The sequence below is a fragment of the Notechis scutatus genome, chromosome 2, assembly GCF_049901735.1.
Source record: "Notechis scutatus isolate UNSWTSFEM ecotype Mainland chromosome 2, rNotScu1.2, whole genome shotgun sequence".
NCBI classification, from domain to species: domain Eukaryota; kingdom Metazoa; phylum Chordata; class Lepidosauria; order Squamata; family Elapidae; genus Notechis; species Notechis scutatus.
In genome coordinates, this window is record NC_142010.1 from 156,307,047 (window position 1) to 156,320,430 (window position 13,384).

The 13,384-nt window shown below is 40.5% G+C and overlaps 1 protein-coding gene across 3 annotated transcripts in view; it reads left to right on the forward strand.

Annotated features, from left to right (window-relative positions):
• Positions 1–13,384, forward strand: part of CC2D1A (coiled-coil and C2 domain containing 1A) — a 51,817-nt gene that overhangs the window by 21,778 nt on the left and 16,655 nt on the right. For all 3 annotated transcript variants that reach the window (XM_087956967.1, XM_087956968.1, XM_087956969.1), the window contains exons 13-18: positions 1,513–1,628; positions 6,158–6,296; positions 7,488–7,660; positions 8,517–8,639; positions 10,883–10,941; positions 12,635–12,751. In XM_087956967.1, coding sequence (XP_087813093.1) covers positions 1,513–1,628; positions 6,158–6,296; positions 7,488–7,660; positions 8,517–8,639; positions 10,883–10,941; positions 12,635–12,751 — 727 coding nt within the window. The remainder of the gene's footprint in view (positions 1–1,512; positions 1,629–6,157; positions 6,297–7,487; positions 7,661–8,516; positions 8,640–10,882; positions 10,942–12,634; positions 12,752–13,384) is intronic.

Sequence of the window (13,384 nt, forward strand, 5' to 3'; positions counted from 1 at the left end):
GGCACCCTCACACTTCTTACCTGAGATTCCCTCCGCTTCATAACCCATCTGTCTTGGGGACTACCTGCATTTGGAGAAGTGGTGATTCACAGAACACAATGTTATAATCATAGTTTACAGGTGTCTAGGGAGATTCCCAGCCATCCATGTCGTGGTTGCTCCAAAGGTGCTTTTTCAAGAGGCAGCTGGACTTTTTGGTTTTTGTTTGAAGATGTTTCGCTTCTCATCCCAGAAGCTTCTTCAGCTCTGACTGGATGGTGGGGAATGGAAGGATTTATACTCCTGGCATTGTACTGCATGTGCAGCGAGCTTTGTGCAGATCTGTACATTGGGGAAACAAAACAACCACTTCAATAAACATGCGACACAACACAGAACAAACCCATCAGGACCAGATTCAGAAGTCCATCTGCATTTAAAAGACACAGCCCACTCTTTTGAAGACGGCAAAGTCCACATTTTGGACAGAGAGGACCACTGGTTTGAAAGAGGGGTCAAAGATGCCATCTATGTCAAAATTGAGCAGCCCTCTCTCCATAGGAGGGATATGACATCAACTATCTCCAGTCTACAACACAACCTTTTCAACAGTTCAAAAAGGCTCCACACCCTTTTGCATTACTCAGGTGACCCCGAGGACACAAATAAACCTCCAGGTGGCCTCAACAACTTGCTAAAAGAATGCAAATGACCGGCTGTCTACAATAAATGTAAATCCTTCCATTCCCCACTATCCAGTCAAGAGCTAAAGAAGCTTCTTGGATGAGAAGCAAAACGTCTTCAAAGAAAAACCAGGAAGTCCAGTTGCCTCTTGAAAAAGTACCATTGGGACATAGTTTACTAGGTGGTGATAGAATGTAACATATTATTGCATCCAGCCTATAAGATGCTTAAAGAAGCATCCCCTTGATCTGACGGGAAGAAAAAGACATGTTTGATAAATGCTGTCCTCTTACAGTGGTATAATGCAAGAACACAAAAAAAAACCTCCCAAATAGGTGATTTTTCTAACTCTGACTTTATCTGTGCCAACCTAGTACCATCCCACAGTGTTGAATTTTCAGTTTTTATTACTTAGCAACTTTAGAGACCTCTCAGAACGACTCTGGCTAACAATAACAATACTAGCTGGAAATGTTGGGAGATGGAATGCAATATATCTGAGTCAGGTCTCAGGTTGGGATTTCTGTGGTTTTTCAAAGCGACCAATGCCAAAAACCTGAAACCCATGAGTACCTCGTTTCTATTCATAACCACAAAAGCTGTGATGCTCTTTTTAAGCACAAAATCTTCAGTTCTGTGGATGGCATCTTGAAAATCTAATTGTAGGTCTGTGGCACTCTTGAGTAGATCAAACTCTATAGTTTTATTTAAATACATGAAGAGATTGATTCCTTACTAATTAGTGAATGAGTGACTGCCAAGTAACGGAGAATGACACCGAGCACTGGCAATGATGCCATATTTAAATTAAATATCATTTCACCTTTAGCTTTCTGTCATCTTTGGCAGGTTTCCCTCCCATCCAAGGAATGGAATCTTCGCCAGGAGATCAGAGCTTGGGAGGGATCCTTGAAACAGCGATGAAACTAGCAAACGAGGATGAAGATGCAGAAGAGACAAATAAGGTTGGACTAAGTACTAGGCAAGATCTTAAATGTTTTCCTCCAACAACATGTACGTTGTGGTTGACAAAACTGGGTATAAATTGGGAATAGCTGGAAATCCTAATCAGACCAGGTATATACAATATTTCCACCTGTTTGTAACTGTCACCTTCTCTGGGTGGAATTGATTATATTGTTTCCCTTTTTTATTTTAAATTGTGTAATCAACCCAATCACCTCTTAAATTACCTTCATCAATTGCACATTTTACTGTAAAAAAGCCAAATGTTCTGACCAAGGCTTCCTGAGACAGTAACAATCACACACTGTTCCCCAACCCCCCCTTTTTTCCTCTTATTTCAACGGCTGTGAATTATATGCATTCACAGCTCATAATGAGTCCCATAGAGTTTATGAATTGTCCAACAGAAGTCTGCCACAGTCTTTCGGGATAAGGCTGATAAGTACCCACCTTTATCTCCCTTGAATTGCTGCCAACAACTAAATTGCTCATATCTCTTTGCTCCTCCTTTATGTCTTATGGGAGGAGCCAGTCATCTCCAAGTCTTTCTCCTGAGTCATCCCTTTTGTCTTAACTGTTCTTGCCTTCTGGCAGCTCTGCGCAAGGGCACACTGGGAGCAGGCTCCCACTGTTCCTCTGCCTCGCTGATGTCAGATTCTGGAGCTCCAGAGTGAGCACATAACTGTCAGATGGCCCTGGCCCCATCTCATGTCGGATGGAGGAACCCTCATCCGAGTCCTCCCCAGACTCCAGAACTGGCCCATATTGCTCCCCACTGTCCGACTCTTGCTGCCAGCAGGCCACCGGCGGACCACAGCACCAAAGTGCACCACAAACCAGACCCACGGCAGCCTTTCATGTCTGCTTTGGTTGGCCTTGTTTATCAGGAACGCCAACAGTATGTTGCAGTTCCTGCCACTTTTTGCTAGAAGATTCCAGGAGGAATGGAGCCTCTGTATCACAGGATGACTTGCAAAGTTGAGGAATTGCTACAGAGAGAAGAGGGTGGCAAATGAACTTGCAAGAGACAAAGAAGAAAAATTTCCTCTATCCTACTTGTGCAGAGGTGGGAGGAAGCTTAGTCACAATCATGTAAGTTTCTCCTTAGTCAGAGCCAAATGCCATCTTGAATAGAAACATTATGCCACACTGTACTTCTTACTCTGTTGCACAAGTAAAGCAGGATTACGGGAAAAGATGTTTCTTCATCTTCCACTTGGGAGTGCTAAGCTGATTTCATAAAGTTTGGCAAGTAAATGTGAGAAGAAGGCAGCTTCACTATGTGTCTGCTAATTTTCACTCTTGCATTTATATTGCACCCTGGGAATTATACAGACAGAATCTTACAGATCTTTAATGTTAAACTCTGGGCATGGAGGAAAACGGACATTCCCAAAAGTGAGAAATCCAGAAAACTGTGGGGAAAAAAGCCTTGCTTTGTTGAATAAGCACTGAGGTAAATTAAAATCATATATATCAGGGCATATAAAATGATTAAAATGATTGTGTTAAAAAATAACAATCATTTAAAAATGATATAAAGTGAGAGTCAGTGAAAATGAGGTGCATATGGTTATGTGAAAGAGTGTCTTGCACCTTAAAGATAACTGAATTTGTTGCACTTTGTATCTTGGCAAACAATGATTTGAAATTTAAAAACTAAAGAGAGAAAAAACCAATTACAAATACCATGGAGGTAATATGTGTATGTTTTCCTAGCAAAGGTGTGACTTTGTATTTTTGGCTAATTATGAAAAAGTTGGGAGGAACGAGGTTTATTTCTGAACATGGGATTATTTGAATAGAGGAGGATGTGTGATTTGAAATTGCAAGAGTGGAAAGGTGATAGAAACCAATAAATAGAAAGTTTAAAAGCAAAACTGAAAAGCTTTTAGAGAACAGTTCTTATGAATTAGAATTTAAAACTACAAAGAAATTTTTATGAAGTGAGATATGGCTGAGGAAGGCAGCTAAGTAAAATACAATGTTTGGGGGTCTTCACCTCTTCTACCCACCACCAGGGAAACTTTAGCTGGCCTGGGAAGGGAAGGGGAGGGGCAATCTATTGCTGAAGGGTGGAACAATGACTGTCTCCTGTCCCCTCCCTGAACCTCCTGCAGTTCATATTGGGGGATCTTTGACATCTTCACTCAGCACGTGTGCATTTGAAGCAAACCTGGTGGGAACCTAGGCGCCATGTCATTTTCCACTTTCCCCTTCAGACAAGATTTAACAACAACAAGGGCTCACCAAAAAGACTGTTACAAAAGAACAGTTTTCTGCTTGGCTTAAATGGTCCTAACTCTGGGGTTCTCCTTGAGAGCTGGGATGGCTATCTTTCTCTTAAAATAGCACTTTGGTAGTGCATTTTTTAAAAGCAAATAACTAGGGTTGGCAAGATTGAGAAAAGCAGAAAGAGAGGGCAACAGGTAAAGTAGATAGAGTGGATCAAAGAAATGGCAAGACTATGCTTTGAAGAGATTCAGATTATGACTATGGCAAACATTTGTGCAGTTAACAGGAGACAGGTCTGTCTTGCATCTAACTAATTTGTATGCATATATTAATAAGGCCCAAATATTTGAAGAATAATTAGGGTTCTTTTTTGCAGTTCGTTGATAACAGGATCATGTCATTTGTGTAATTTAGATTTTAGCACTAAAAACCACATTGCTAGAGTGAGCATTTGAACCCAAAACTTTTAAGAGGTTTTGGGTTCAAATGGTCCCCAGGCCTGGCACAAGTGGTCTGTTCTGGATGACATAGTCTTCCTTCTAAAGAAACAGATGTGTGATTTGGGAAGTATCTTTAATGTCAATCTGTCACTAGAGGCACAGGTGACCTTACTGGTAAGAAGGATCTGTACTCAGTTTCAGCTAGTGCACCACTATGACCTGATCTGGATCAGATTAGCTTTGATCAGAGATTCATACCATAATATAACCTTGACTAGATTCCCACTCATCCTTTGGAGGTCATTGGAAAAGGTCTGGAAGCTACAGCGAGGGCATTGTAAATAGGATAATAGGGACCACATAGCATTGGTCTTGGAAATGCTGTGCTAGATCACTGTGATTTACTGGACTTGGTTTAAAATGTTGATCAAGAGTGACAGATCCCAATACCATCCATCTCAACAATTGAGATTAGACAGGAAAGCCCTGCTTATGGCCTATTAGTGAGCTTGGCTTACAGCGTAGTAGCCAAGAATATAAACGCCTCAAAGACAGTATCCCAATTGCGCAACTTCTGAGGAGTGTTTGTTTGCCCACCTCACCCCACCCCAATTTATCCCTTTTCACGTATAACCAGCCACTCCAGAACCTGGATATCTTTTACATTGCCTGATAGTTTGCTTTCCTTGTTTCTTAATGAACTTATTTTAATTTTATTGCTTTATTTATTGCTTTTAAACCTCATTTTGGGGGAGGAGGTTCATCTTTGGGCTCTTCCTCTGAGAGGAAGAACATTATAGAAATAATGTTCAAAAGAAGACTGAAATAGATTTTAAAACAATCTTGATGGATTAGAGAAATTGATTAAAAATAATAGAATGGAATAGAAATGAAGTGCACATGTGTAGATGGGAAATACCTGGTTTGGTAATAGTATTCTTGAAAAAAAAATGGAATAATCATCTCAAACTGAACATGAGGAGGCAAGATCATCCTGTTGTGGGAGTTCCTGGAGTTGTTGTTTTTTGAGAAGAGATTGGACAGCCATTTATCTGGAATGTTAGAGGGTCTCCTACTTATGTAGGGGGTTGGACTAGAAGACCTCCAATGTCCCTTCCAGCTCTGTTATTCTGGATGGGGGAAAAGGGCAAATGCACTTTAGAAGTCAGAGAAAGTAATTGCTTCACTTTATTCTGCATGGGTCAGACCCACTTTGAGTATTGTGGCCAGTTCTGACTACCACACCTAAGAAGCGAAAATGGGAGTAAGGATGATCAGGGCTGAGCACTGAAGCCTGAAGGGAGATTTAAGTGTATGTTTAGTGTGTATGCTGAGTATGTTTAGTCTTGGAAAAAAAATGACCGGGGAGGATTTCCTAGCACTTTTCAAATATCTGAAAGGATGTGACAAGAGTAGACAAAGTCCTTGTTCCAGCATGCTACACAGGGAATAATGAATGATAGAAAAGCAGATCTCAGCTGAATGTTAAAAGACAGAGAGAGAAAAAAGGGGGTATGAGCAGTTCGATAGTGGAACCAATTACCCAGAGAAGTAGTGGGTTCCTTTTCACTGGATGTGTTCCAGCAGAGATTAGACAGCCATCTTTTGGGGATGTTTTAATTTGGATTCTTGAATTGAGCAGGTGGTTGGCCTTGCTGATCTAAATTGCCCTTTGCAATTCTAGGATTCTGGGATTTGACTACAGCAATACACATTTCAATAGACACCACTTAAAGCATCTGCCATACCTACAATACTGTTTGGACTTTTTAAACTGTGGAAATATACCATTGTTACATTGGTACCCAATCACATAAGGAACTACTTCATAGGCATGATCCTTGCTCTTTCAGCCTGACACTTCTCCAGCGTCATCCAAGCCGGCCCCCTCGGTGCAGCCGAAGCTGCCCCATCAGCCAGGCCCACAAGCTGCCCCTGCAGCTGCAAAGCCAGCACCAACTGGTAAAAGTGCCCCAAAGATGATTGCAAAAGGTAAGCGTGTTTTTTTATTTTACTCATTTCCCTTTTTCTCTGCATCACCTTGCTGCTGTTGTCCTCAACACAGTCAATAGTGTAAATCGGGGTTTTGCATTCTTTGGAGTGCATAAAGATGGTGAGTCAGAGATGGAAGAAGAAAGTAGGCAAATTCAAGTATCTGTTCTTTTGTACTTTTCGGTGATGATAAGGTGGTTGACCAGGATGGACTGAACTTCTCAAGAAATTTTTCCCATATTTGAGTACTGGTGCAATTCTCCGGCTACATACAATATTAGTCCCTTGGTAGGTTTCTGCCTCCTTTCTCCCAACCATGCAGTATGAAATTATGCCTTTGCTTTTCCCTTCCTGCATCTTTGTGTATCACGTCTGCCCAATAATAAATGATTAGCTGGATAGCTAGGATGATCTTCACCATTGGGTGTTCTCATTCTTCACTCATTCCTCCCAGGAACACACACACACATGCCCATCACACTGAGGCAATGGGGCAGGACCTGAGAAGGGTATAGATTTAAAGATCTTCAAAATCATCTGAGTTACATGTCTTCTCCTACCCCAGTGCTGTTGTTAAATGGAAACTGTGTCAGAGTATATTCATGAACTGGAATAGAGCTTGGTAACAAGGTCAGCCAATGAATAGGCATAACAACTAAGTCAGCCAATGAGGACTGAAACTGAGGTTTTTGGAAACTGAAACTAGAATTAGCCTAGGCTGGAAACTGAAACTAGAAGTAGCCTAGGCGTGGCTCTGTGTTAAGCTCTGCAGCTATGTTGAGCTCTGAGTCTGTCTGTTGAAAATGAAACTGCTTCTCTCCTCTGCCTGCCTGCTGAGCTAAAGTGAAACTGATGTCGGTTTCTGAGCTGCTGAAGTTACTGCTGAAGCTCTGCACTTGTAACATGTCTACTTCTGTTTGAGTTTGCTCCATGTTGCAGAAATCTACAACTGGTTTGTAAAATCTAATTATGTTTATAAAGATGTTAAATGAAGCATCAGCCATCTGTGTTTATTTTTCTGGCGCTGAATTAACACTGCAAAACTCTGAATATACTGTTTTGCACAGAGCATGACCAAATTAGAGAATGGATTGTATGACGGGTTTCCCTCATCCACATGGAAAATTTCCTTTCTTGGGTTTACCAATTACTCTGAATAGTATTTCCTCTGCTTCCCACTCATCCCTGCAGCTCAACAGCAGCTGACCTTCTTAGAAAACCGGAAGAAGCAATTGAGACAGGCAGCTCTCCGGGCAAAGCAGCAGAATGACATTGAGGGGGCCAAGTTGTTCTTATGTCAGGCCAAAGGACTGGACCCCATGATTGAGGCATCGCAAAGTGGGCTCCCCGTCGACATAAGTAAGGCAAGTTGTTTTTCTGTCCATCTAGGGAGGGAGCGTGTCCCTTGACTCGCAGATGATCTGACAACGTCCCATTTGTTTACTACAATTTTCTTTTTAAGTGTGAAGCAATTTTGATGGAAGAAATCAGAGTATCTGGCTTACGAGAGTTCCAAGAGAACTTCATTTAAAATGAGCTTGGCAACTTTTTCAATTCAAGGAAATGCCTGAAATCTCAGAAGATTTTGCCAATTGGATGTTTTCATTTAATCTGAGTGCCTGCAGCCAGGATTTTACTCTGTTTTGCAATTTTTGATTTTAAAGAAATTGGGGGCTGTCGAAATTGTCATTTCAGTTAGGCATGGCTTAAGTTTTCAAATGTACACGCAGAGGTAATCTTTGTAAGAAGGATCAGACCAATAGAACCTGGGCCAGATCAAAACCAATTGGTCTGACCCAGCAGGGCAGTTCTTATGTCAGGCATGGAAACTGAATCAGATTGAGCAATGAGAGTTTCACCTAAAGCTTGACAGATGGACAATGGGCTGGAATTTGAGCCCATTGTACTTCCTTTATTACATTCCTGTGGTGCCTTGTCAGAAAAGGGCCTCCAGCATCTTCTTAAAGTATCTGGTTGGTGCAGAATATTTCTGCAACTCTCCTCAGGATAAATCCCTGAAGTATAGCAATTCATCTGTATGCTTTCCTCCATGACCTAGAAAAGCCTAGATCAGTTTTTTGTAGAGATCGATTTGGCTTAAGTAAAACAGAGCCCCAATATGATTTCCCCTTGCTGGGATATAAAAAAAGATACCCATGAAGGCATAGTATTTTAGAAGTGATAAATTCCAATGTTTGCTTGCTTTTTTCCTTCATTTAGGTGCCCCCGGCTCCCATGAACAAGGAAGAATTCATGCTTGTGCAGCGCGGTGGAGCCAACATTTCCCCAGCAATAGCTGCTCAGTACACTGAGCTTGTGAAGCTAATGAGACAGCAGCATGAGGTAGTAAAAGCTGAAGCATAAAAGGGGCACAAAACTCTTCTCATCTAAGAGATGAGACAGAAGATATTCTAACCTTTCTTTACTATGTACATAGTTCTTCCTGTACCCTGGAAATGTATTTCTTTCATTCTTCATCCAAACCATTTTTCTAATCGTTCTTTTTGGATCTTGGGCAGAAATGATGAAGAAGGGTTGTAGCCCAAAGGCCCTGTCTCTAAATGTGCTTGACATCAACTCCTAAGCTATTCAGGGATCCTGTTGGCCTTTGGTTATAATCCAGTACATCTGGCCCAACCCCTTAGAATGAGAGTCTGATTTAAATGAACTTTTATAGGAGACGAAATTTTAATGGTAGCAGCCACATTTGTTGTTTACCTGACTTGTCGGTATGCATGTATGTGTGCATTTTTGCGGTGGGAAGTGAGAATTTCATCCAAAAGGATATGTGAAATTAGGTGAGAAAACATCTCTGCATTCTTCAAGCAGTTTTTCTCTCATCAAAACTCATTTTTGGTATGAACTGTTCAGGTAAAGAGTTAGGTGGTAGACTGGGAGTGGGTGGAATTGTTTGTGTACTTGCTAGTTTTGTTTTAAAAATCCTGTTTCATATATGGAGCAGATGTCTGGGCCAAGCTGAACTTGGGTTCTTAGATTGTTTACCATTCCAAAGGATATTAGAGAAGTTATGTGTATAAGGAAATAATTTATTTGGAGGCGGTTCAGTGGTTTTTAAAATAGAAACTTTTAAAAAGAAAAGAAAAACTGCCCAAACACGTTCACTTGATTCTCACTTCATTGCTATTCAGTTATATCCACTTCTTAATGAACCAGTGGATATCATTTCAGCAGGATTGTCTGTTAGCAAGAATTACTTTGAGTACTCGTATAACATTATATTGTCACTATCAGAGATAGCATCTGTCAACTTTGACATCTGTTGACCCCTTTTTGATTGCCTTTGATTTTCCTAAGGATTAGCAATTATTCCAAAGAGACTTCTCTTCAAACTATGTGTCCAAAATATCAAGTTTAGCTTTCTTATTCCAGTATTCCAGTATATTCCAGTAGAAGATTTGTTCTTCTTTATTATTCTTGTGGTCCAAGGTATTCTCAACATTTTCTCCAATTCCACAATTCAGTGACATCTATTTTTCTTTGTCCAGCTTTTACAGCCAAGTGTTAACAGTATTTGTGTGATTTCTCTGCATTTTGCCTAGATCTGTGATATTGTGTCTCATTAATACAAGTAGTCCTCACTTAATGAAAGTAGTTGGGCTGGCAACTCTATACTAAGTGACATGATCATAAAGCATGGCATCAGATGATTGCATCAATTTGCCACAGCAGTTGTGGTAGTTTTGCTTGACACATTTAAGCGAATCCTGCATGGCCCTTGGATGCAACATCACATGATCACCATTTATGATCTCCTGCTGACTTCCCTAGTGACTTTGCTTATGAAAGCCAGCATCAGTATTATTTGTATTTCCCCTCTGCTCTTCCCTAGTCACTTGTTAAATACCTTCCATCTTGAAGTATCATGCTAACATGGTGTTCTTGTCATTTCCCATTCCACTGAATTGTATTCCGTCTGTTCCTCCATCTGTGATGTGCCCATCATGGGTCACCCTTCTTAAGATCCAGTCCCAGCAATATAGCCTTAGAGCATCACTGGGATGTGCAAACCCCCTTCAGCACTTTGAAGGAGCAGTTCCTGAAATACTATTTGTGCTTTGAAAATATAAATGTTCAGTTCATTTGCACATGACATGTAACAACTTTTGAAGTGTCCTGGTTTTGTGTTCTGCATCCTGTGTTGTTTAGCAAAAAGTGGAAATACTCTATTTGCCAGTTCTGTGCCCTCTTTGGTGCACCATGCTCTGCAGAAAGTGGTGATGGTCCAGTAATCTCTACCTCAAGAGATCTAGCTCCCATGCATCAGATTGGAGTGGGTCACATACATGTCTATGGATCTCCTCAAAGATTCAGTTCTGGCAGCCAGCAGCAACAGTGAATAGGTTGTCCACAAGGCCCAGGATAGAGTTAACTACAGTTAGTGGATGGGGGATGGATTACGTCAAAAATATGTTCCTGGGTTCTGTGAGGCTACAGTCTCTTGCGTAAGAGTTGGGCTTATTAAGGGAAGGAATATGAGTGTTGCCTGAGGGATTTTGAATGGAGAGGAGGCAGCCAAATCTATCACATGTTTGTCTGTTCCTCATGTGGCTCCCTTTTTATTCCAGATGTGTATCAGTTACTCAAAGCAGTTTACCCATTTAGGGAACATCACAGAAACCATCAAGTAAGTATTTCAGTAAACTTACAAATGGCCTTCTCTTCTGTTACTGTTATATCAGGGGTCCCCAAAGTTGGCAACTTTAAGACTTGTGGACTTCAACTCCCAGAATTCTGGGAGTTGAAGTCTACAAGTCTTAAAAGTTGCCAAGTTTGGAGACCTCTGTGTTATATGATCTTCACATTGGCTAGACATATCCTTGTTGTAATGAATATTCCTTTGGGGAGTTAAGCCATTGAGTAGGCTTCCTTTGAATTTAAGAAAGCAACTACAAAGATTCCTGAAGCAAATAATAGAGTAATTAAAGATAACAGGAAGCATTTTACCTTCGGAAAAGCCACAACTTCTTGGAAAAAATTATCAGTAATCAGGAGAGGCCAAGTCAGACAAAAAGCACGTTTTCATGCCATAGATTCACTCCCAGCATCTCTCGAACCATGCTGGAAAATATTACTGTTTAAACCCTTCATTGCAGTTGACAATAAAGAGATTTAGCTCCTAAATCAAAAGTAATAATTAGAAAACAGTGGTAAATTATCTCTTTTGCCCCAGATCATGAGAATATAACTAAATCTTCTCAGGTGTCCATATGTACCATATCCAAAGCAGCACATCTTCCCTATGCGTCCCATCTTTTTCGCCTCTAAAGGTCCATTTTTGTACATAACTTTTATGGTATGATTCACGGATCATATGCCTGATGTCTTTCTCGGTGTTTGATAACAATTTGCATTCGCTAGACAGATCTGGGACCAAAACTGATGCCTGGTTTGCATGGAATGCTCCACTTTGCCAATGCAGTTCTCAAAACACAACTTGTTCTCAGGCGTCAAGATCCACTGCCAATTAGCTGTGGCTGGAGCAGTTCCAGTTTTATTCACTGTTTGCAAATAATACTGCTTCTGTTTGCTAGGGTCAAAATTAACTATTTTAGACTGAATTCTTTGGGCTTTTTCATATTCTTTGGCAGCTATCTAAAACCCAAATTTTCTATAGAAAATGCATTGAGATGAAAAGGATGGGATTACAGGACTTCCAGCAGCTGAATTGCTTTCAACTAATACCACTATATCCCTGTTTATATTATTTATTTTGTTTGTATGTGTTTGCTTTACTTGTATTCTGGCCATTCCTGACGTCCTTTTATGAACATGTCTTCAATGGTGTCTCATTAAGACAGAGAGTTTCTGGTTTTCTTTGTATGATCCAGTACGGGTTCCTTCATTGGTAATGGGAAAACCTGCAGCTTATTGTTTACATAATGATCCCAAGAACTTTGATCGGTGTGAGATCAGGGTTGTTAGATTGCTAAAAGCTCATTTTTTAGTTGGCGTCTAGAGTTACCTAGTCTTGTTTCTGATATAGCCTATCTAGTGTGTGACATGTTCAATGTATTCCTGCTTTTATAGCTCAACCATCCACAGTTTTAGATGACTGCTTTGCTTCAATGGTCACTTCACATGTTGTAATATTTTATTTATTTAATAAGAAAATTTATATGCTGCCCATCTCACTGTTGAAGCAACTCTGGACAACTTACAAAATGATAATGTTAACATAGTCTCCAAATTTACACAGCGTAATGCATTATGCAAAGTGGCTGTTAACATGCCATCCGGTTGAGCATGTGAAGGATGTCTGGTTAAATTTCATGAATCAGATATAAACTAGATGTTTGTTTTGGTCTTTCCTTCTCCAGATTTGAGAAGATGGCTGAAGACTGCAAAAAAAATATGGTGATCTTAAAACAAGCTCATGCCAAAGGATTTCCACTTCCAAAATACCATTACGAGCAGCGGACTTTCAGTATGATCAAGTGTGTGAACTTGTCACGATTATGGCAATTTTTCCCTCCTAGGAAATGCTTTTCAGTTACTTTCCTCATCAGAAGTGATTTCAGGTTTTGGACATCCTGATTAAGCTTCTCTCTAAGCCCCAACAATTAACAGTCCAGAAGAGGGCAACCCAGTCTTCATAAGTTTGCCACCATTGAATGTTCGGTAGTGCCAGCAAGGTGGGGTTTGGGAGTGAGCAAGAACTATCCCCAGACTGACACGTGGTAGAAATGGCCACACTCTGAATTTGGCATATTGCCAGATGGACCGGTGGCATTTTAATCAAAGCATTGAGATAATAATATTGAAGATTGCAAGAAGCCCATCATGGTTTAAACTGATTTTGTGAATTGTTGTTCGTGACCTGAATGAGTTGCAAATTTGCCAGCCTTGACGTGGGTTTGGGGCTTTAGAACAATAAGCCCATATTCTTATAATGGGGATTATAATCATTTTACTAGCATAGGGCTTGTCGGGTACTGCGGAAGGAGCTTGGAAGGCACAATAGTAAGATATCCATCTAAAATGTTTAGAATTTATTTTTACTTTTGATAAATCCTATATGCCTTTTTAATGACTGCACTCATCCTTCATTATGCTGGTCTATGACTGCT